Source organism: Gordionus sp. m RMFG-2023, chromosome 4 (assembly GCF_954871325.1).
Source record: "Gordionus sp. m RMFG-2023 chromosome 4, tfGorSpeb1-WG-v2, whole genome shotgun sequence".
In the NCBI taxonomy this organism is placed as follows: domain Eukaryota; kingdom Metazoa; phylum Nematomorpha; class Gordioida; order Chordodea; family Parachordodidae; genus Gordionus; species Gordionus sp. m RMFG-2023.
This window is the reverse complement of record NC_088778.1, coordinates 9119506-9143876: the sequence shown is the minus strand read 5'-3', so window position 1 is coordinate 9143876 and position 24371 is coordinate 9119506. Positions and strand designations below refer to the sequence as shown.

The following is a 24371-nucleotide window of genomic DNA, read 5'->3' as shown; positions in this document are numbered from 1 at the left end:
ATTTTTTTCAAATAAATAAATTTGGCTGAAGTTATAAGAATCGCAAATATTATTATACTGTAGCTTGAACCAAAAGATAATATCGACGTGGAATTTCTTGAGATTTATCTGGTTGTTGACAAGCTTCGATTTTCATCGACAAATAAATTGTACCAATATTAATGTAGACTCATTTGAGGATTATTATAAAATAACCGTTTTTATTCCATTTTGGGATTTAATTTTGACCCAAATCGATAAACGAAGGGTGATTTATCAAAAGGTTCTATCCAATAAATAATTTACTTATGACTCTATCTGATCTAAGGATGTATCAAATCTTTATAATGAAAAATTAAATATTTAACTAATTTTTATTCATACTATATAAATTTGTCTCAAGGTCAATTAATTTCATAAATTAAATACATGAATAAAAGATTCATTTTTGTAGATAATCCTCAAGAAATACAGTGAAATCATTACATACTTTAAATATATTTAATAAGTTTTCCAAATTAATATTAATAAAATTATTATATATTTTGTAAATGATACCAATTAAGCACAAATAAGGGAATCTTTTTTATTTACACATAATGGAAACTTATATCAAGATCATATCTTAAAATTAATTGAATATACAGCATTACTCCTCGAAAACTAATCCCCAATTCATAACTAATTATTAAAATTGTCGTTTTCGCATAGAAGATTAAATTTTCATTTATGGGTGATATTTTGAATAACTTTTTAAATCATTATAAAATGTTGAATTTTATATATTATTGTGATTTACATACCGGTTTATATAGTTATAATATTTATTAGCCGTATTATATTTGCTCTAATATTTATCCAATATTTTATTATTTGAGTTCAAAATTAGTAATATATGCTTGGTTCTAATATTTTATATGATGATTAGTTCTAATAAATTATATTTGATGATTAGATTTAGTTCTAATATATTTTTAATGCTCCAAAAAAAATTTCAATGTAAAAAAAAATTCACCCCCTACTCCCTTCCCCTCGTAGAAAATATTCGCAACTATTCCAGGAATTATAAATCTATTTTGCCTAACTTTGATGAAAATGAGAATCAAAATTATTAATCATTCTTAATTATTTCAACACATATTATTTTTAGTTGATAGATGACAAAGAGATTCTCAAGCACTTGCAATTTTATATCATAATTTATAAACCTTACAATCTTTCATCATTATTTATATATTGTAATTATTAATAGATTACTTTGTTTATATAATATTAATGTAATATCTATATTGAATAATATTTTAGTAATTTTCAAAGGTTCAAATATGATAAAATAAAAGGAAGAAAAAAATATTAAGTTCTTAAAAGAAGCAATAATTATTAAAATAAATGATCTTGACTAAGATGAATATGGGATTATATTCGTGTTGTTAAACGGCACGATTTGAGCCGATTTTTAAAAATTGCTAACTCAATGTTTTACTCAGAAAAATATAATGCAAGCCTTCAGATTTTGATCCTAGGTGGCACAAAGGTGCGGACATTTATTAGAGAAATCTCGATTGGACAATAATTTTTTGTATAGAATATCGTGTTAGCCGTTTTTAAAAATCGGCTCAAATCTATCCATTTAACAAAACTAGATTATATTTTTAAATTATTATATACTAAATATCTTTATCTACAAAGAAAGAAAGAAAGAAAGAAAGAATATTTATGGATAAAGCGTTTAGTTGTTAGGGTTACAGTGAAAGCGAAGATATAATTTACTAGATATTGATAACAAATAAAATGGTATACTCTAGCATTAAATTATATTATACAAAATATTGAATATTTAAAAAAAAATGCCATATTTGAAGTTTATAATTATAAAAAATTTTTTTTTGAATTTTAACAATTTTTTTTAAATATTATATTTATGAATTTTGTCATATTTTTCCTACTTTCTTGCTTTCTTTCATTCTTACTTTTCTTTCTTATGAATAATTTATGCGGAACGCGGGCATTCACTTGTCCATATGGACTTAATTTGAAATGAAACTTTTATGTTGTTCTATAATAACCCTGATTCTTATTAATAATGTTTTTTCCAAGGGTCATAATAACAATATATATTTAGATATTCATAAAAGCTATGGATGTTTTAGAATGCTTAATAGTACTCATCAAATTGGATGCAGCTGTATTTATTAGTATATGTTAAATGAACTTTTTATATCTTAGCAAAAATAGGAAGTGGCAACAATGGAATAATATATTTTGTATTAAATGAAGCTGTTTTGGACAAATTGATAAATAATGATAATGAATTTGATTACATAGTTATGATATATCCTAATTTATTTAATTAGTAAAATATTATTCAATATTATTTATTTTTTTATCAGTAAAAATTTAATTAAAATGAAAAATTGTGAACATATAACTGGTGCTGTATTGTTAAACACACTAAATAGTACTCAATTAGATGAAATACCACATTTCTCTCCAGATCAAGCCTGTCCTAACAGAAAATCTGGTAATCTTTTAAATATTTTTTTATATAGCTTTATATTCAATGATATTTGAGCTTAATATTTTTTTTCAATGAAATAGATTATTATACTGGCATTGATAAATATGAAAATTGCAAATATATTGAATGGAATCATGGACAAGGAATCTTTTTTAATGATTGGGGTGACTTTCCAATATTTATGGTCAAAGATGATGAATCAATACATACACTAATGGATAAAGTTGCCACAATATACATTTTTATTTTAATCCATCGAATATTTTTAGTGTTTTTTTAAGTATAATCAGAATATTATTGAAAAATTTACCAATTATAAACCTCTATGTTCAGCAAATATGATATTTGAAATGGTTGCTGTAAAAGATAAAGATACTTGTATTAAAAGAGGGGAGTTATCACATACATTGGATTCTAGTTTATTTTTTTTATAGTTAATAATGTTTAAAATTAAATTAATTTCCATAATAATCTAGATTGATATACCTTTTACTAAAAAATTATCTTTACCTTGAGATTCCTTTAAAATTGAATTTAGATTAGAAATATCAGTAAATATAATTCTAAAATTTATATATTTTTAAAATTTTTGATATTAGCCATTAAAATGTTTTACTTAATAACACTTTAGACATCTATGAATCACCAAATTTCAAAAGAAATTAAACCTAATTTTAACCTTTTATTTAGGATTAAGTATTCATTGCTATGAAATAGGAGATGCCAATATTTGGTCCTTGCTAAATCCTACCAATAAATCAAAACCTTTAAAGGCACTGTCTATTGTCCTTTTGGTGACTCGGGTAAATAACTTGGACAAAATTATCTTATTTTATATACAGTGAAACCTCTGAAAGATAACCAATGGCTAATACTTTTTGGTCAACACACAAAAGTTTATCATTAAATAAAGAATATATTTATATTCATTTTTAATAGGATTTTTACTGAAAGGGATCTATCTAAAGAAGTTATGACTCAAGAAAGATGTTATTATTATTAGAGGTTTTGCTGTATATCATATATTATGTTAAATTTGACAAATAGGAAGAGCTTTAACTTGGCCCCCTCAGATTAAAAAAAAATTGTATAATGATTGTACCTAGAATAGTGTTTGCAGCAGGGATCTAAACCAAAACGAATATCAGTTTGGTTCAGGTTCGGATAAAAACGGTTCAAGGTTCATAAAAAATAAAAATATCAGTTTGGTTCAGACCTCTAAAAACCGGTTTGAACACTTTTGTATTCAAACCTACTTTTGAATTATATATAGGGAAGAATATTTTTTTATTTCATAATTAAAATAAAAATACATACATCAAACCTTCATTTATATTAATTTGACATTATAAGATAATATTTAATTTAAAAATATAACAAATTAAAATAAAAAAAAATACATTCATAAAACCTTCATTTTTATTAATTTCACATTATAAGATAATATTTAATTTAAAAATATAACAATAAATATCATTGATTTTTAATATGAACATTTACTTAATAATTTTTTATTAAGCCACATAATTAATATATTTTCAAAATTTTTCTCACTCAAATTACATCTATAAATAGATAATATAAATTTAATTGTTGAAAAACCTCTTTTCACACTAACTTAGGTAGTTGGCATTGCCAGTATGATATCAGATTTGATGTGTCATTTATAATACTATATGTAAATAATTTATATATAGGATTTAATTTTTCTCTAGGCATTATAATTTATAAGCCTAAAATATTTAAAAAATGTTGTAAAATGGCAATATATTAAAGTTTATAAAAATTATGACTGACATATTAATCAAATGTGATTGATAATAATCTTTAAAACAATTCGAATATAATTAAAAATTTAGCGTAATAAATTACACATTATTTTATAAGCATAAAATTATAAGACTCGAACCGGCTCAGAGGCATTTTAGCGGTTCGGCTAGAAATTTTTTAGCGATTTAGGTTCGATAAAAATACCGGTTTTTAGCGGTTTAATGGTTTGGTTTGGATCCTGGTTTGCATTAATCCAGTTCAGTCTTTTTTTTATGAAATGGGACTGGTTCATTGGATCTTTAAGTCACAAACCATTAGATTGTTAGATCAGTCCAGTCCAATCTAAAATATTTTGTTGTCAAGCTATACATGTTTAGTTTTGCCTGTGTTAAATTACCAATATTTTCATTGTATCATCGAATCAATTTTATTATATTATACAATACAACTACCTAATATTTCAAAATAATATTAAACCAATACCAAATTTATTGAATATAATATAAATCAATTTGCATATTTAATGAGATTTTGATATTTATAATGTGATAGATATTTTTTTATAAAAATTGATTTATATATAAATAGTCTATATCTTCTAAAAGATCAAAAATAATTCCATTTTTTATCCATTATTCAAAGGTTTAGAAATATATGTTCACATGCTACTGATATAGCCTGATATGGAAGATAGTCCATTGCTATGCCAGAATTGGGTATGGATTCCCTTCCCACCAATCATTATTGGAATTAATTTAAAATATTGGATAAGTATAGTTGGATTTCATTTATACCATTTTTCTCAGCTTCCACTGATGTTCCAGTCCCCGTGAACCTATCTGGCTACTCTCTTTCTCAAGGATATTTTCTTAAATAAATATATTGATTAATAAATAAAATATTTTTGTATACTTTGTTTCCCTTTATACAACTTGATAAACTGCTCGCATATTTTTCATAAATTTCTTTAAATTTAACAATGTTCAGGGGGTATTTAATAAATTATACATGTGAACCTAAATAAAAAGAAATTTTCTAATAAATTATAAAAATTTAAGAAATTTTAACCTTTTTAATTCTAGGCTACCAACAATATAGGGCCCATATTTAAAAATGCAAAAATTTATATGTAGCTGTTAACATTTTTGACATTTTTTATTACAAAAGGCACATCAATAGAAGAATAGAAAGAATTCGAAATAAAAGTATTTCTAATGCGTGTATGTATGTTTTCCACCAACTTAATACATACCTAAATAAGGACCATTTAAAAATATTAAATAAAAGATTATTTATTCAACAAATGGTAAGATAGGATATCCAGATAAATCCAAGGTAGTTTCATTGAAGTAACCCCTATTTTATTTTTATCATCATTTGTTAGGGCAATTCTGCCAAAACTACCAAATCCATTATATAGATAGTAAGTTTTAATTCATGTATTTAAAATTTTGAACTCTCAATATAAATTCACATAATTTACATGTGCTTGAAGAATTGGAGAATATCTGGAGACTAATTTTACATGTTTTTCTAGAATTATTCTTTCTAAAAAATTTGTAAAATACTCTAACATCTTTCAAATTTGATTGATTATTTTTCTTTTGTACTACTACGTTTTTAACAATAGTTATTCTTTCACCTCCAGACGAGGAAGATTTAATAATATTATCATCACCTATGATTTTAATTTCCATTTATAAAAATAAAAATATAATACCTAATAAATTAAATCACATAAATAAAAATGCTTGATTGAATGAAATGGAAGAATAGACAAAGTAAACGATAAATGAGATGTTATAAAATGCTTGGCCTAAAGTAATTCATAGTAAACTTTTATCTTCTTTAATCGGTCTTCGGACCATACCGGACTGTAAATAATACCTATGATAACCAAAAATTATAATTTATTAAATTTCAACCTTACCAAGAGGTTGAAATATGGACCAAAATGCATAATTTATAGAATTTTTGGAATTTTTATATGTGAATACCTCTGGAATATTTTATTAACATTAGCTCTATAGTATTTTATAAAAATTTAATACATTTTAGTTTTTTTTCCATATTTACTATTTTTTTATTAAAATTAAATTATCCATCTAATATGAAACTATTTAAAAAGCTACAAAAATTAAACTAAAAAAAATATTTATATTAATTTATATATTATGAATAATTAAAATTTTTGTTGGATAAAAAAGAATTTCCTAACCTTGTTGGTTAAATGCCTTGGAACTTAGGTTTTATAAAAATTTTAGGCCAAAAGTAACAATTGTGGAGATAACTATTAGAATAAATATAAAATTGTTGACATCTTTGTATTTTTTAATTTTTTTTCTTGCAGCTTGGGTTAAAAAGACACAAGTAAAATCCCATAATAAAAATTTATCTAAGACCCAAGAAATTATGGTTATTCCGTCAGGTCATAATCCGTTTGCGGGGGATAGATTGGTAGACTCGAAAGTGTTAGGTATGTAGGCCCCTTGTTAAAGATTTATTGAAGTGTGGCGTTGATGTCTCACTTGACTATAAACAATTAAGACCCTGTTTGCCTTTCGAATCTACTAGAGTTATTACAGTTGACACAAGTATAAGACTCAATGTCACACCCTAGGAGGAAACCAATGGCGGCTATTGTTAATTTGTCTTCCGATTGGTTGGATACTGTTTAAAGGTGAAGGATTGAGATGATCTATTGAAAGTTGAGTATTCAAGGTGTGAGACGAAATAAAGTATTAAGGGCAAATACCGGAAGTAAAAACCGGAAATGAGTATAAAATGTAATCGACTTTTATTTCTTTAATTTTTTTAAATATAAGTTGTTCTTGGTATTTACATATAAAAAAAATTAGGAATAAGATTCTACATGGTTTAAATTATATCAATTTTACAGGATAAGATTTTATTTATTTTTTCTCTTTAGCTTTCATCTTTTCTGGTGGTAAGCTCCTTCAATATATCTCTCCACTTAATGTTATTCATACTATATCTTATCTAATTTATACTTCTTCATATTGGCTCTAACTTTATGGCCCCATTGAAGTTTTGGTCTTCCTCTTTTACGTTTGCCCATCACTTCCAAACACAACCTTATTTCCTACGTAGTTCATAAGTCTTCTCATTGTGTCCCCATACCACCTAAGTCTGTTTACCATTATCTTAGTCTTAATGGGCACTAACTTTAAACTTCCTAGTATTCTTGTACTGCGCACTTTATCCTTTCTTGTTACGCTAGCAATCATCCTCAGCATTCTCATCTCCATAGTTTGTAGACTTCTCTCGTCTGATTCTTAGGTTGGCCCTATTTCCGAACTATATAGAATAGTTGTTTGTACTATGGAACTGTATATTTTTCCCTTCAATTTGTGTGGGATTCTTTTCACAAAGAGCACTCCAGATAATCCACTTTAACCACCCTTGATTAATTTCTTTATCTATTGAACCGTATGCTTGTATAGTAGATCCCAAATATTTGCATTGCCGATATCTGCCATTCATTTATGTCAATGCTCTCATCTCCTCCTATCGCCATATACTCCGTCTTTTCTCTATTTACTTCTAGTCCGTTCTTTTCTAAGATATTTATCCAACTCACTAATCTTTCTTTCATTTCATCTTTGAATTCGTTAAGTACCACATTATCATCTGCAAATATCATATTCCATGGGACTGTTTGAGGTATAGACTGTGATAATACATCTATTACTGTAATGAAAAGAAGTGGGCTGAGAGCCGACCCTTGATGAACTCCCTCTGCTATTGTGAAGCCTTCTGAAGTACCTGTTGTGCTACGGACCATCATATCCTGTATTATTCTTATATATTTTTCGGGAACCTTTTTCTGGCGTAGCACCCACTAGGTAAGTTTTCTTGGGATTCTATCGAAGGACTTTTCTAGATCGAGAAAGATCACGTGTAGCTTTTTGTTCTTTTCCCTGTATTTTTCACTCATTTGCCTAATTGCTTGGTTTACATCAGTTGTTGATCTTCCAGGTATAAAGCCAAACTGAGTCTCTCCAATTTCGATTATACCTCTTAACCTTTTTTCTCATTATTTTTTGTAGAGTTTAAGACAGTGTGACATAAGTTTAATGCCCCTGTAATTTTGAAAATTGTGTGCATCTCTTTTATTTTTGAAGATAGGAACTAGATAGCTCTGCCTCTATTTTTAAGGAATCTCTTCATTTTTCAGTATTTTATTTTACAGATTTGTGAGGAGATGTATTCCATCATCTAATGCTTTAAGGCTTTCTATTGGAATATCATCTGGACCCCTAGCTTTGTTGTTTTTCATATGCTTGAGGCATGTGATTATTTCTTGTTCTGTTATTGGTTGTCAAAGTTTAGCACGAGAAGTGTTCATCTTGATGTAGTATGTGGGGATTAAAGTTGAGAAGCTCCTGAAAATATTTTTTCCATCTATTCATTATTTCTTTTTCCTTTATTATTAATTTCCCATCTTTATTTTTGATTATTTCGGAGCTCCGTTTATATCCCTAGAATTCTTTCCTCGCTGTTTGGCTAATCTGTATACTTTATTCTGCCCTTCTTTGGTATGTAGTTCTTCATACATGTCATCGTATGCCATAGCTTTGGCCCTAGCCACCGCCTTTGTAGCTATTCTCTTAGATTTTTTGTAATTTGTCTTGTTATCTGGGTTTTTGGATTTGTACCATATTTTATATAAGGCTTTTTTCTCCTGTATAGTGGTTTGTACCTCTTCATTCCACCACCATAGTTCTTTGTATGATTTGTTGCCTCCCCTTATCAAACCTAGTGTCGATTTGGTAATGTCTATTAATCTGGATGAAAGGTCTGTCCACATTTTTTCAATGACTTGTGAGGAATCTATTGTTTCAATGTTTGCATTGATTGCAAAGGCATCTGTCATTGTTTTAAATTTACCCCATTTGATGCATGGTTCAAGTTTTATCTTATTTTGAGTGGATTTATTTGAGATGTGTAAATCCATGACTAGTAGCTTGTGTTGCGTGGCTATATCTTCTCCTGGGATGACTTCGCAGTCAATTACATCTTTTAATCTTCTGCGAGAGATAAGCATGTAATCTATCTGGGTTTTCCTTTTACAACTTTCATATGTTATTAAATGACTGTCTTTTTTCCTATAGTATGTGTTGGTTAAGGCAAGGTCGAAGGCTTGCGCGAATTTGAGTACATACTTTCCTTCATCATTTCTTTCTCCATATCCAAAACCACCATGATGCCTTTTGTAGCTATCTCTTGCTTTTCCCATCGCATTTAAGTTACGACCTATTATGACTGGGTCATCCTTAGGAATTTCCATTACAGCTTCATCAAGGATAGCTCAAAAGTCATTTTTTCTCCCCTTCTTTGCACCCGTTTGAGGAGCATATACTGAAAGGATGTGTAGTATTGATTGAATGCAGAGTTTTATCTTCATTAATCTATCAGAGATCCTGTTAACTTCTACCACTGAGGAGGTTAGATCTTAACTGAGGATGATGCCGACACCGTTCCTATTGCTAAGAATTCCTTTATAGTACAATTTATACCCATCCCCAATCATTAAAGTCTTCTGACCTTTCCATTTCGTCTCTTGTATGCACGCTATATCAACTTTTCTCTTGTTCAACATTGATGCCAATTCTCTCGTCTTACCTTTAAGCGTCCCAATATTCAAACTTGGTAACCTTGTCTTCTTTGCTTTGACCTTTACTTTACTTTACTTTTCACAAGATGGAGGTCTACACCTGTGCGTCGCTTGAAGGGAACGCCCTAGCTTTCATATTCCTATTTTTGTTTGTTCCCTTCATTTTTGTTATTAGACATATATTCTTAGCACCCAGCTGTCCAGGCCTGTCGGTGACCGGGGTGGTCATCTCTTAGCTCCGAAATTCATCTTATCATATGTATTTACACATCAGTCAGTGAAGAAAAACCTGAAATTTTTTATGTTCTTTACCAGGATTGAACCTGGGACCTGTTTCCAAGCCTAAATCATAACCCACTAGGCCACCCCGGCGATTTTTACAGGATAAGATTGAGATTTAAAAAATCATCTATTAAACATGATATAAAATATATTTTATTTGCATTTAAAGGGGAAGAAATTGGCCAATTTTAATCTTACTAAAGCATTTTATTCAAAATAACTTAAATTACTAAAGCCTTCAATTTTGATATGATTATAATAACTGATTGTAAGTTGCATTTTTAATATTTTTTTTCCTATAATATCAAATAATGATTAATAAAAAAAATGAAGTAAATTATTTTTTAAAATATACATTAAGGTCTATTTGCGGCCATCCAGCTCGCAGTCAGGCCCATAACCGATAAATTTTTTAAAATTTTATTTCCCATTCTTCCTTTCTCCCTGATTAAATACCAAAATCGAAGAAATCAATAAAAAGACAAAAAAATTTTTAATTATTTTTATATCATAATAGAAAAACTGGGTTAAAATGAAATCAGACTCATTCAATTTTTACCAAATCATTCATAATCATTTTCATATCATATTTGATTATCAGAATTATTGTTTAATATTTTAAATTTTATGCATAAAATTTATAAGGAGAACGAGATTAGAAAAATTTTATAAATTTTAAACCTGAAATATTTGAAAAAAATTATTTGTTCACCCAGTATGTGCTTTTAATATTTTTCAAGTAAATTTTAATATAATATTAAATTTGTATTATCAAGTTAATAAAATGTATTTGATTTAAATCAGTTAAACTAGCTCAACAACTTCCAGAGATATTCGCCTGTCAGAATTCAAAAATTTATCAAATTTTGCACTCACCCAAATATGTGCCAATGAATGAGTTTTAAAAGTCTAAAATTATACATATTTCTTTGTTAGTATAGGTACTAATAATACACAAAATTTCTAAAAAAATCTGAAAGAACCAGGTCGAAATCGTGTTATTTTGGTTTATTTAGCGCGGAATTAACTCTATATATATTTTTGCGGCAATGTGTTATTTTTTCAATTTTTAATCATGTCTTGAGTGCGTTTTTTTAAATTTAATAATCTGATTTTACCGTAAATGTAATCCAGCATGTTTAGAATACCTATCTTATGAATTGTAAACAATTTTGCCATTAACCTTTGAGTCATTTATTTAAAAAAATCTATAGAAAAACTAACATAAATCATACTTGGTTCAAAAGTTTATGGCAAAATTGTCTGAAAATCATAGGGTAGGTATTCCATACATGGTGGAATATATTTCCGGTAAAATCAAAATTCAAGGCTATTTAGATTAAATGTAAGAATAAAAATTGAAAAAGCATCAAAGACCAGACGACAGTGACTCTAAAGATTTCTTCATTAAATATAAATTTGAAACTATTAGCTAGCAACAAATTAGCATCTTTTACAAAATCCAAAAACAACATCACTCCCACACATTAGTTAAATTATTCATAACTATGAAATTCCCAGCCTGCTGAAACTTTTTATTGGGTCTCTACACGCAGTTGGTTAGGTGAGTTATGCGGGGACTGCAATCGAAATTTTATTGCTCTAAATTTATTAGTTTCGGACATATGAGTGGCGTTTAAAGTTTAAAAATTACGTTTTGCTTAATTTCATAATACACACAAAAATAAATATTATTCGAAAAAATATAAAAGATGAGACTTATTTTTGATGTCAGTAGATAACTTTTTAAAGTCCTCTTGGGGAAAAAAATAAAGGTCGATTATTTTTTTAGTATTTTCGACACGTTCAAATTTTTGAAATTTTATATATTTTATGTTTATTAAAAAAATATTAAATTTATGCCAAAAAATTTTGTTTTGGATGAAAATTGGTTTTTGTAGTTAAAATTACCTATAAAATAGTTTACTCTAAATGGCATTATGTAAAAATATATCAATTTTATTCGAATTTAAGTATCAATTACGCGCTCAAAATTTTAGGTCCGACCTGACCCGGAAATAATTTTTTTTTTTCATTTTCTAACTCGACTTTTCTAAAATTTTAAAATTTTTATTTCTCGACTTGGCCTAGATATTATTCGGCCATAGTCTGATAAATTTAGTAATTCCCCAAGTCTTAGATGACAAATTTTGGCCAAGCCAAAATTACAGTTTAGCCACTTGTTTCAAGAATCGGGTTGATTACCCATCAAATTGATAATTGTTTACTTAAATCCTTTGCTAATCATATTTAAGATGGACGCCCTAACCATGTTCGACCAAATCGCTCCCGCTGCCGAAAGCTCCGCTTTAAGCATTATAACTCTGTTGCTCGTAGCCGAAGCGCTGGACAGAACTAACAATGAATATTTTTCTAAGGCGGAAAACGCGAACGCTTCTCTCGATAAAAATGTTATGTTTGTGTTTTTCAACGGGGTAAAATACAATTAATGTAATTTAATTTTATAATCAAATCACACATTATCAATCATCATTTGATAATTTATGAAAATTAGCACTGATTAAATGAAACCTAAATCAAAATTTTAGAGCTCTAGTTTACTTAGATCCCCAAGGTCGGGGTCTTATTAAACCAACTCAATCTCTCCAATTAAGCATCTTTCAGATATAATTATATGGATGTTGAAATTTTAAAAAAATATTTAACCTCAATTCTTAGAAGTATACTAAATATGCTGTATTTTTCTATACTTCCCCGTGAATTCGCGCTAACAAGGAAAGGGTTGATCACCTTCTAATTTTATTTATCTATTTGACTAAACTAGAAATTCTAATTAATTTCGATCTTTTCTTATATTATAAATAGGAACCCTAAGCAATGATACTTTTGCATATAAAACCTATTTTGTTTCGCGCTATCTGTGAATACAGGGTAAGGCAGACTGCCTTTCCAACGAAACAAAAAAATCTTCATTTATGAATGTTTCAAAGATCTCTGGGGACACTTTTACAAAAAAAATTTGGTTCAGTGGATTTTTTCCCTTTTAATCTATATGTTCCAGATATGTTTTTGAAAAAAAACTGAACCCACATTCCACACTGAATAATGTCTCTTATATTATTTGGTAGTAATTACAAACCCCTAGTTATGAAGCTTCAGTTGAGAGGGGAAGACAAAAGTTTATTTTGGGCCTATATTTTATTTTATTTTTTTTGTAGGGGGGAGGGAGTTATTTTATAACAATTTCAAGTTTGTCAACAAAGATTATAAAAACACATCAACATTTCATATGAGAGGATTTCATGTTAATTATAAAGAAAAATCTAAAAAAATTTTAAAAAAATTATTCATTTTTAGATACCGTTATTTACCAATGTTTGAAAATTCGAACATGTAATTATTTTGTCATGTATCTTTAAGAAATTAAAACTTCTGAAGCTAATATTTTGTAGAATAGTTTATAGTTATAATATGAATTGCTAAAATAAATATTTTTTTTGAAATTAAGATTATATTAAAATTTATTTTTTTAGTATTTATGCTCGTAAAAAGTAGCAAAAATTATAATTTTTAATGGCATTTTCAGTTCAAACTTTTATTTTTTTAAATATATATATAAATACCAAAAAGATTGAGTTTTATGTTTATTATTTGTTAAAAATAATCTATAATATATAAAACCTTCCTAGGAAGCATACGATTACCTTGGCTCTACCAAATTAATCCACGATATGAACATTCGCCATGAGTTTCCCCAAAAATTAAATTCGGATATCATAAATCAATCGGCTATTATCAACACGTCCCACATATCTCACATCATTGAGATTGGTCAAGTGGGATTAGCATCTCATTCGAATTATTATATACATACCGACCCTTTATCCAGAAACAAACACCAAGTTGTTGATAAAGAAGTTACAGATTATTTTTTAAAAAATAATTTTATTTTGAACATAATGATTTCATTACCCCTTCCACAAAACATCCCCTCATCTCATATTCATAAGAATTAACATCTTCCTAAGGCATCAAATATATAAAAATATTATTTCCCCTAGACTATTATTTTTTTAAATTCATGGTAAAATTAATATTGATTTTTTTAAAATAAAACTATAAAAATCGCAATAGGTAACTTTTTTAGAAAGCAAAATTTCAAGTCTAAGTTTCTAATACAATATAATTAATACTTCAAAAATAAATCTTGATTTTTTTTGATAGATAAAACACATGTTCGAACTGTTCTCCAAATCTCACGCTAAAATTTCCGTGAAACCGGTCAATGATAGTAATCAACCTTTGCCGCCTTCATCGTTGCAAAATTTTCTCAAATCTGATGATTCGATACCCGGAATTTACGTAGCGGATCACCTTAACGAATTCGCCAATCAGTAATATTATCTCTAGCCTTCTTTTTTCTTAACAATTTTATGTTTTTTTTAAAACTCTTACCATAATCGCTGAACGCTGGCATTGCAGCTAGATTTTATCATTTGGATATATTGAGTGCACTTTTTAGTTCTTCCCCACATTACTTTACTGCTATTAAACAAATCTTTTCTTATATATTTTTTGGAAATATTAATATTACCAACAAGAAGTTTTTAGCGAATGCTAAATTTTAATAATAACTTTTTAAGACTAAGATGGATTTAGGGAGAAAAACAAGTTTTATTTTTAATTATGTGGAGGAGACAAATTTTACACTCCGGAGAAGTGGTCTGAAGAAATAGCGCGAGTAATAAGGTGGGATATATCATTTAAAGTACGTTATAGTTAAATTTTCAGAAAAAAAATAGCGTCATTCGTTACTATTTTTAATGGGTAATGAGTAAAAAGGTTTTTTTGGAGTACGTTACTTGTTACTTAAATATGGAAGAATTTAGATATAAGTGCAAAATTGTGATTGTCTAATTAATGAAAATTGTCATTACCATAGCACAGCTGATTTTGTATTTTTATTAGTCTGTCTATATAAACACGACTTATCAGATTTGATAGGTTGCCAATAAAAGTGATTAAATTTTATTAAAAACGTTTCATGAGTTGAGCTATTATTATCCAAAATGAAATTATAAATTATTTTATTGCATATATTTTTTATAAAATTTAACTAAAAATTATTTTGTTTTCAAAATATAAATAAAAATTAAGATTTTATCACAGTATATTAGACGATTTAAATTACGTTGGTTCCTTTCATGATCATGATCATAATTCTGGTCTGGAAATTCTCGTTAATGACATTCACGGACTGTCCAGCACTTTGGCCAACGTCGTATTTAAGCTGATAGCAAATAATAGTGCAGATAATGAGATGCTGGATATCAAAATTAACAAATCGCTGGTTAATAAATAATTTATTCTTTTAAAAGTTTTTTTATTTTTAACAATATTATTTACTATAATGAATGAAATGCCATTTTTTTTATTGATAAAGGCTTACATTAGCTAACACTTAAAATGAAGTGTTAGAATCCTTCTTCACTCGATTAGGTCCAATCTGGACATTTTCTTTGAAACTCTGAACCTTATTTTAGGTTCAGATCAAACCGAAGTGGATTTTCTAAAGAAATCAATTTTTTTTTCTCGGATCTGATTTAAAAAAATAAATAGTAATGTGCCATACCAATCAGAGCTGGACAGGTCATCTGGAAAAAAAAATTAGATACAGTACAGATTCATAATGGATCTTAAATACAGATACTAGTATCTTATTCAAAATATCAAAAAGATAAAAGATTCTTATATCTTTTGCTAAAATGAGAATATCTCAAATACAAGATACTTTTTATTAAATTATCATTACCAATTAAATTAGGATAGTTGAGTATAAAATAAATTTTTTATTATTTATTAATGAAGAATATGAAAAATGAGATTTTTTGCCAACTCCCTTCTAATTTTTTTATCATTGGCAAGCAAAGAAAGGTTAATTTAACTAAGAAATAGCTAAAATTTTAGCCTCCTAACAAGGGTTGCCAGATCAAAATGTTCAAATAAAATTTGGTCAAATATTTTTTGGAGATAAATTTTTAAATTGCGAAAAAAAATTTTTTACGGGCCGAATGCCTGCAGGATACCGGCGAGCAAATTTAATGATAAATTAGAAAATTTCATAGGTAATGAGAAAAAATACTAGCAAATTAGCAAAATGCCGTTCGCCTATAAGTGCCAAAAGGCCAAATATAATAGCAAATATTCAAATTATATAATAAATTAGCAAATATTTCATATTCTAATAAATGTTATATTTTGGCATTTTTTTAGGCGAAATGGCTATACGCAAAGCGCACCGACCGATAAACGAGATAATTTAAAACAACATCTTTATTTATAGAATATATTAATTTTATAAAAAAAATAAACATTCTTTAATTTTTATCTTGTCAAATTATTATTTATAAATTAATAACTATAAAATGCTGAAATTTTAATGCGGAAGAAATTTTAAAACTGCGATTGCAATTGCAGAGGGGGATTTCTGATTTTTTTTAAAAAATGGGGGGGGGCTGGTCTAAACTGCTCCTAATACTTAGATTTTTGGAGATATAAGGAGCCAGAGTGGTAAAAATGACGTATTTTTACCATCATCCGGCCTTCACTTTTAATCATATCTTATAAACTACACAATTGTTAATAACAAATTTAATATCAATTACGTACAAAGATTATACTTTTAAATTAATAAATACATCATTGATATAAATTGGGAAATCTCCAATGGAAAAAAAGATTGGCAAAAAAAGGTATCTAGTTAAAAAAAATTAACAAGATGAAGCAAGCGATGGAATCAACCAGCCACTATTGATAAAGATGATATCAGAATCAATATTTAAAAAGTTCCTACTTGTCTAAAACTAACAGATATAAAATTTTATCGATAAAATTGAAACAATGTCCAAAAAATATGAAATTTGTTACAAACTTGATGGTGGAAAAAGAATTCCTTTCACACCTAATCTCATGCCTAGAAAGACTATAGACGAATATACAATTAAATTGTCCCAAGAATTTTATTGTACATACGAAATAAGCCGAATCATGTCAGGCAAAAGAGATTGCATTTTTACTAAAGGCGGGGAAAAAAAATCTCGCACAAAAAAAGATGGAAAAAAAATCTCGCACAAAAAAAGATTAATTATAGATAATTTGAAAGAAATATATATATTATATAAAGAATGAAACTTATGTTTAAATCAGGAATGTGAACCCGAACCTGTATGTTTTTGCCTAACCTGAACCCTTTTTAAAAGTGGAGGGTTCAGGTATCGAAAAATTCTTAAAATCATGAATTTTATAAAAAAAATAAATAATATTTTTTTTCTTGAATAATTTTTCACTTTCTTCGCATTTTTAAAATTTTTTAGTTTTTTCCTCCATTTTGCAGGCAACATTTTAATATAAATGATAATTTAATTTTCTATAATTAATAATATTTTAAAACGTACAAAATTATCTTACACTTTTATAATAGATTCACCTCAGCATCCTGTTATTTGAGCAAATGAGAATTGCTTAGGATCAACGTATTTACGCAAACGAATAATTTTGTTTCTTTCTTTTGACATCAAATTTATACAAACAATGGGTATCTATAAACGCTCGAAAAAATCACCGAGCCTATAGATTGAATTTGTCAATACCTTTTTTTAAAAAATGGAGTCCTTTTATTTAATTCATTTATTTTAAACCAATCGTTGTATCAAAAATAACGCTTAGAAGGAGGCCAATTTTTAATTTTATGTGATTATTCAGAAAACGGCAGCTTTATACTTCAGGATTAAGTACAAAGCTTTTACTGAAATAGGGATTAATTTACTGCTCACCCTTTTGTTATTAAGATATTTTGGCAAATATTTGCAACTTAAATTACGTAATTATATCCGAATCTTTACAACATTATCAATACATTATTTTTACAAAACATTAGTAAATTTTTGTATCTAATAAATTTTGTAAATAAATTTTTTTAGTAGAATGGATCTAGAGTGTAAAAATCGTAAATTTTTTATATTAATATATGCCATCATGAATTTGATTTTGGGGTAAAAGCGAAATGACACTTTTCTGCTAAAGCGCACGAGAATAATGCTTGTGATGTAATTGGTGGCACTGTAAAAAGTAGCTGTAGGAGCAAGAGTAAATAAAAACATGTGAATTGAATATTATTGGTATCTATTTAAAAATTATGACGTTGTAAAGTACTTCTCGGAAGAATTTTAAAAAATCAGACTGATATCTGGAACACAGAAAATTCATTTCCCACAGGTTTACATAAACTCGAAAGTAAAATGCATTCGAATACAATAGAAAGCATTATAGAATATTTACCATATAAGATGAAAATATCTTAGGAGATAGAAGGAAGAAGTATATATAAAATGTTTACAGCCATTCGTCTATTCCTTTACATTTTTAAGTATAGATGACACTCTTTACTAGCCAAAATGTCATAATTTAATATTAGTTACACCATTAACTGCCATGGTTATGGAAATATATTGTCGCGTCGATAGAAATTGATTGACGTTTTATTATAAATATAGGTGTTGTTGATGCCTAGAATATATTGTGTACATTATGGCATAAAATCATTTATAACAATATTTATAGTAAAATATATAAGTACAGGTTTACAAAGTGAAATAGAGGGTTAAGGTATATATATTTATATAAGGAGTTGAGAAGTAGTGCAAGGAAACAAAAGAAAAGAAATCACATACATTTTTTTTGCTTATAAATATTTCACAGTTAAGTCGCATATATTCGCCTACTTCTTTAGGCCTTATTTATAGTAATCGCTATAATAGCGCGAGATTTCATCACGATGCTTAAATGTATACAAAGCAAATAAAGCAGTGCTATCGTTAAGCTAAGATCATCGCAATGCTTAACCATCATCACCCTTAGTAGAAATGTGGCCTTTATCATAGATTAAATATCTTGCAAAATTTATAGTGTAGGTATTCTACAAATGTTCGTAAATTTCGATTTTTCTATCTCTTTTAAAACTCGCGAAATAAATGATTTAAAGTTGGTAGATAGAACATTCATGCATTTTTTAAAAAAATATGGAAAATCTGGATTTAACCCAAAATGTACTCCAATATTTGTAGAATGCTATTTTTAAAAATATCAGACAATTTATCCATGAACATTTAAGGCATTTTTAATTTATATATTGGCGATATGCGAATTGGCGAAATAATTGTATACGCGTAGCGTATTGTATGATTAAACGAATTGACGGTAATATATATAATGTATAAACCTATTTTTTTGTTACGAAGATTTACGACCTTGTTGATTGTTTTTTAGTCAATTCCTCTTGCGAATTTTGGAAACCATTTTCAAGCTACATATCTGGAGGTTTATTATGATTATTTTATTTCAAACTTTTAGAAAATATTTTTTTTCCCTGTCATATATAGAACCTTTAAAAATTTTCAGCCTCTTAAGATATTTTCTTATCAGACAAACTAGTTTTTACTTGAAATTTAGATTACATAGCGAATCTACAATAATTAACCTATAAATCACATTAAAAACTTTGACTAGTTTAGCAATCTTTTATCCTACAATGTTGTTAGAAATACACCACGGAAATCTTATTAAACATTTTGATATTGCTATTCATTATAAGGACTTAGTCGTTAGAACATGTCTTTCAAAAAACCTGCATATTTTTTATTTAAAAAGTTGTATTCAAAATTGTACAATAAATCGTTATCTAGTACATGAGCCAATAATAAAATATGATTTATATATCTCCTCGAATCACCACTCCGAACTTAGTCTCCTTGGTGTATTACTATTTTAAAAAATTTATGATTTTTTCCCATCTAAAATATAATATCTATATACTATATGCTTCGCAATAGCGTCAATGTGTTTTTTTTTCTGGCATTATATTATATTTTCAACTTTAATTCATTTTACAATATATTTTTATATTTAAAAAAATCTAAATTTACCGAAAACAGCATATGTAGAATAATTTCTGATTTTTAGAATATTATTCTCATCAAATTCCCTTGAATATATTCAAATATTATAAAATATTGATTTTACAAGGGGTTATGAATGATTCGAAATATTGTTTGTAACCCAGATAACCTTATCAGATAAGTAATTAATATGTGTCATAGGCCACGCGAAATTCAATAATTAATCATAGTTTAATGGGAAGCTGCTAACTTATCGTCAAATGATGGTCTGAAGACCCTTGATCTTTATATAAATTCTTAATTTGAGACTTCACCTGTGTCTCTTCTTTTCCAGAAAAATTTCAATTCGAATCCGCATGATATTGCGGAGATAAAAATTAATACTCTAAACTAATTATGTTTTTACACTATTCTTTATCACTTACTTTGGACATAATATGTCAAGCATAAATTTAAGTTATTTTAAAAAAATATAGGCAGCAAAATCCGAGCTCACATCAAAACTAAATGAATTTTTTTTTATCAAAAATAAGTACAAATTATTATTTTAAAATTAAACTATGCTTGTTTTGGGGGAAATTTTAGTCCCACTTTGGTTTTTTTTAAATAAGAATTATCCCTTTTTTATTTGTTTAAAATTATAATGTGATTAAAAATAAAAATATTTATAAATTTATTTTTAAACTACTAATCTTTAGAATTCAATAGATTTTATCATGAATTAATAAATGACTCAATATTTATATAAAAAGTTGTCTAAAATTTATGGGGTAGGTATGTATCTATTCCACATCTGCTGGAACACATATTGCCTAAAATTGGATAAAATTTTAAAAAAATACACTTAAAAAATGTTTTAAAGTTGAAAATTATAACATATCGCCAGGAAAAATAAACACATGACGATAACATAATATATTTCGTATACCATGTACAGACCTGAACACTTTCCTCTCTTATTACGTTGGCGCAGACGGGGCGATGCGAACCTATACTTTTTTTACCCAGGCCACGTTAGCCTACTTGACTATGAAAAATATCGACCCCAATATAAAAAGCAAAAAGGAATGTGACGATTTAAATAATGAACAATCTGTAAAGAACTATTATTTTATTTTTTTCGATAAATACAACCTGCATATATTTTTTAATTCATTTTTTCTGAGAAAGAAAAAACGGTTAAAGGTCTGTTATATCATTATTAAAAGTAAATCTACAAAATTTATTCTATGGAAAATCTGATAACTTTGAGGATTGAGCAAATAAAATGCAGGAAAAGGAAATGATATTTTTATGAATAGTAGATCATAATTTATTCATTAAAAATATAAGCCACTAATTTAACAAATATAGGCTTTATAATAATTTTATTATATTCTCTAATCTTTATTAAGCAAGCCGGGCATTCTCTACTTTTTGCCCGGCCCGTTAATTCTTACCCGAACTAAAAAAAATTTCGGGCTGGATATAGCATGCCACTGGTTCCAATTTTATACTATAAGCGCCTTATGGAAACTCGAAACAATTTAACATATGTACACGATTTGCAATACCAAAATATATTATTCTTTTAAGTATATTGCTTATGAAACGGGTTTCCAGGTCTCCCACAATATTTTTTAAAGTCAAAATCTATCAACTCAATTACCACATTTTTGAAATATATCACAAAATCTCCCACATACAGATTTTTTTTCAAGAATCATATTTTTGATATAAAAATATCATGTATTATGCCCCCCCCCCAATTTTAAGAAATTCAATTTTCTCTTTTCATTAGACTCCTATTCTTAATTTTTTTTTATGTTTTTGCTCACTTTTTAACTATGAATTATATATTATATCAAATCAAATCTCTCCTATTTAGTCCATTCTCGTCGAAAACGATTAGCTATAAGCCTTGATGTGTAATCTGGGAAAAACTTAACCTTGCAAAACAATAAAAACAAAAATTAATGTTTTTTCTTCTACAATTATTTTATTACCTCTATCCTCTCCTTACTTATAATTCATAGATTTATTCCTATTTATGGCTCAATAATTTACCCTCTCTAAACCAATCCTCTGTTTGCGTATCATCCTTGGCCTGGGCCCATGTATCTAGCTTATCTTCCTCTTGGGTGAAAAGCTTTTCGTACAGTTTCGCTTCTTTACGCATTTATTTAAGACCGGATAAGCTTTTGGATTACGCTCTTCTAGCCGTCGGTTTAAGGTTAAATTATTATTATTTTATGTAAATACAATCTGAAAAATTTGTATGTACCAAAAAATATTTTGAAAGAGAGGGGGGAGGGTGGGGTGAAATTAACCAATCAGATTTATTAATTTGTTAATTCGTTTTACATAAAAGCTCTACTGGTTTGGCTCTAGTTTTCGGTCTCTTTTCCACGCGGTATGCCGATACTTTATTTACTACGCCAGCTGATTCGAGGGAAAGGGAATCAGATACCGGAGCAGAGATTCCCACCGATTATAACCCGAATGCAGAACCCACCTAATTATTATCAGACATGATTTGATTAAATATTTGTATTAAAATTTAAATGAAAAATTAGAAAAAGGATATAATGATAAGAATATGTAATATACGTTTTTTTAATCTTTTTTATTGATTTTGATTTAGATACTATGGCGGAAGATATGTGAATACGCATTCGAAAATTTAATCAATGCCTGGTTTTTAATATAGATTATAATGGTGTTTATTGATTTGCCATAAATTTTTTTAAAATATAAAACGGTGTCAAATCTACTTCTTATATTTATTTAAAAAGTTTAATTAATTAAATGTTTTGTTCGAATATTTATAATGAAATGTAAATGTTAATAATAAGCTTAATTTATCAAATTCATGTTATTTATTTTTTAAATTTGATTTTTTGTTTTCCGAGAAGATCAAATAATAAAAGCTATAAGGTAATGCGAAAAATAATGGGACTAACGACTTTAAAATATATATATAAGACTTAAAACGAATTTATAGTAAATGCGTTGTATTCAACCGATGCTTTTAACGGAGTTATAAACCAAGCCAATAAATGAGTATAATTTATAAATAGGGAGTGTTGTGATGATAACACTATGATAAAATTTGAAAAACGTATTTAATAATGATAAATACGATACGATTATAAAAAATAGCTAATTTGATAAAAAGGTATATACTATTTTTGAAATATAATATACAATAATTATTTAAAAAAAATATGAAAAATCATATTTCGATAGGTTAAATAGCGCAACGCTTGAACATAACACGTTTACTATAAAATCAGCGTTAAAGATTGGATCGACATAACTAGATTGAAACCCTATAATTTTCAGATAATTTTCGCTATTTGTGAATTTTTTTAATTTATATAAAAAATTCACACTAAAATCACTATAAATTAAGAGTAGTCCTGAAGTTCACGGTCATTGTTCGAAATTCACAGCGTGGGTACAATATATACATACTAAAATATATCCGATTAAAATCAGATTTTTAAATTAAAAATCGCTCGAATGATTTAAAATTGAGAGATTTCGAATTCCCATGAATTCCATGCCCAATACGACATATATATGGTTTTGCTTGTATTTTTATCTATATCGGGAAAAGTCAATTTTTACAAAATATTTGAATCGAATAATGATTTTATTATTTGTTCAAATATAAATTATTCGATCTTACGAATACCAATAATAAAATTATTCTATTTAAATTTTCCTATACAAATCTAATTATTCGACGTATTTTTATAGGCCCTCTTACAAAATGAAGGAGGCTAAGAGTCGAAAAATAAACGAGAGGGGTCCAAAAAGGCATCCTTCATTATAAATATATAGAGATTTAACATTATATCTTCACCAAATCATCTTGCTTTATTAATCTTCAAAATCAATAACCAAAGTACGCTATACACGCAAATCGACCATAGTTTGAAAATATTATGGATTACATTGAACGAATACATTTCGTCGAAGAATTTTCCGTTTTTCGTAATTGAAAATATTTTGGATATCAGATCCGTTAAGTACAAAGGATAATAAGCTAGCGTAAAGATGAGGAAAATTTTTAGGTCCCCACCGTTTTCGAAGTAGTTTTTGCATTTGTCAGAAAAGTTACTGCATTTTATTCTTGGGTGGTCTCTTGAATCTAAATCTTTGGACAATTCTTGAAGACAAGTAAATTCTAGAATCATATCTTTATTGTTCAATGATATCAAGTGTTTGCAAGGTTGGGGTTTATTGTATTTATATTTGGCTACGATCCACGGACATAAAGTTC

The 24371-nt window shown here is 27.4% G+C and overlaps 1 protein-coding gene across 5 annotated transcripts; it reads left to right on the top strand.

Annotated features, from left to right (window-relative positions):
* Positions 1-1974: 1974 nt before the first annotated feature.
* On the top strand, positions 1975-22923 carry LOC135927883 (nicastrin-like). 5 transcript variants are annotated; one of them, XR_010572200.1, is made up of 15 exons: positions 1975-2164; positions 2206-2332; positions 2370-2500; positions 2578-2720; positions 2767-2914; positions 3188-3300; positions 12443-12622; positions 13838-14065; positions 14373-14542; positions 15306-15498; positions 19445-19523; positions 21039-21196; positions 22117-22313; positions 22452-22681; positions 22725-22779. XR_010572200.1 is itself a non-coding variant. In XM_065464120.1 (15 exons), exons 1-14 carry the CDS (start codon positions 2017-2019, stop codon positions 22597-22599), a joined length of 2163 nt encoding a protein of 720 aa, XP_065320192.1. In that variant the 5' UTR covers positions 1975-2016; the 3' UTR covers positions 22600-22630; positions 22725-22923. The 5 variants fall into 5 exon arrangements, 4 of the variants coding, with proteins under 4 accessions (XP_065320192.1, XP_065320193.1, XP_065320191.1 ...); XM_065464120.1 differs by having other exon boundaries at positions 22452-22630; positions 22725-22923; XM_065464121.1 differs by having other exon boundaries at positions 2215-2332; positions 22452-22923.
* The last annotated feature ends 1448 nt before the right edge of the window (positions 22924-24371 follow it).

Coding starts and splice junctions, on each gene's coding strand:
- LOC135927883 (XM_065464120.1), top strand. CDS start 2,017: ATGAAACTTTTATGTTGTTCTATAATAACCCTGATTCTTATTAATAAT. Junction 15,499..19,444: donor TCAAAATTAACAAATCGCTG/GTTAATAAATAA, acceptor TTTGTTACGAAG/ATTTACGACCTTGTTGATTG. Junction 22,314..22,451: donor CTTCTAGCCGTCGGTTTAAG/GTTAAATTATTA, acceptor TTTACATAAAAG/CTCTACTGGTTTGGCTCTAG.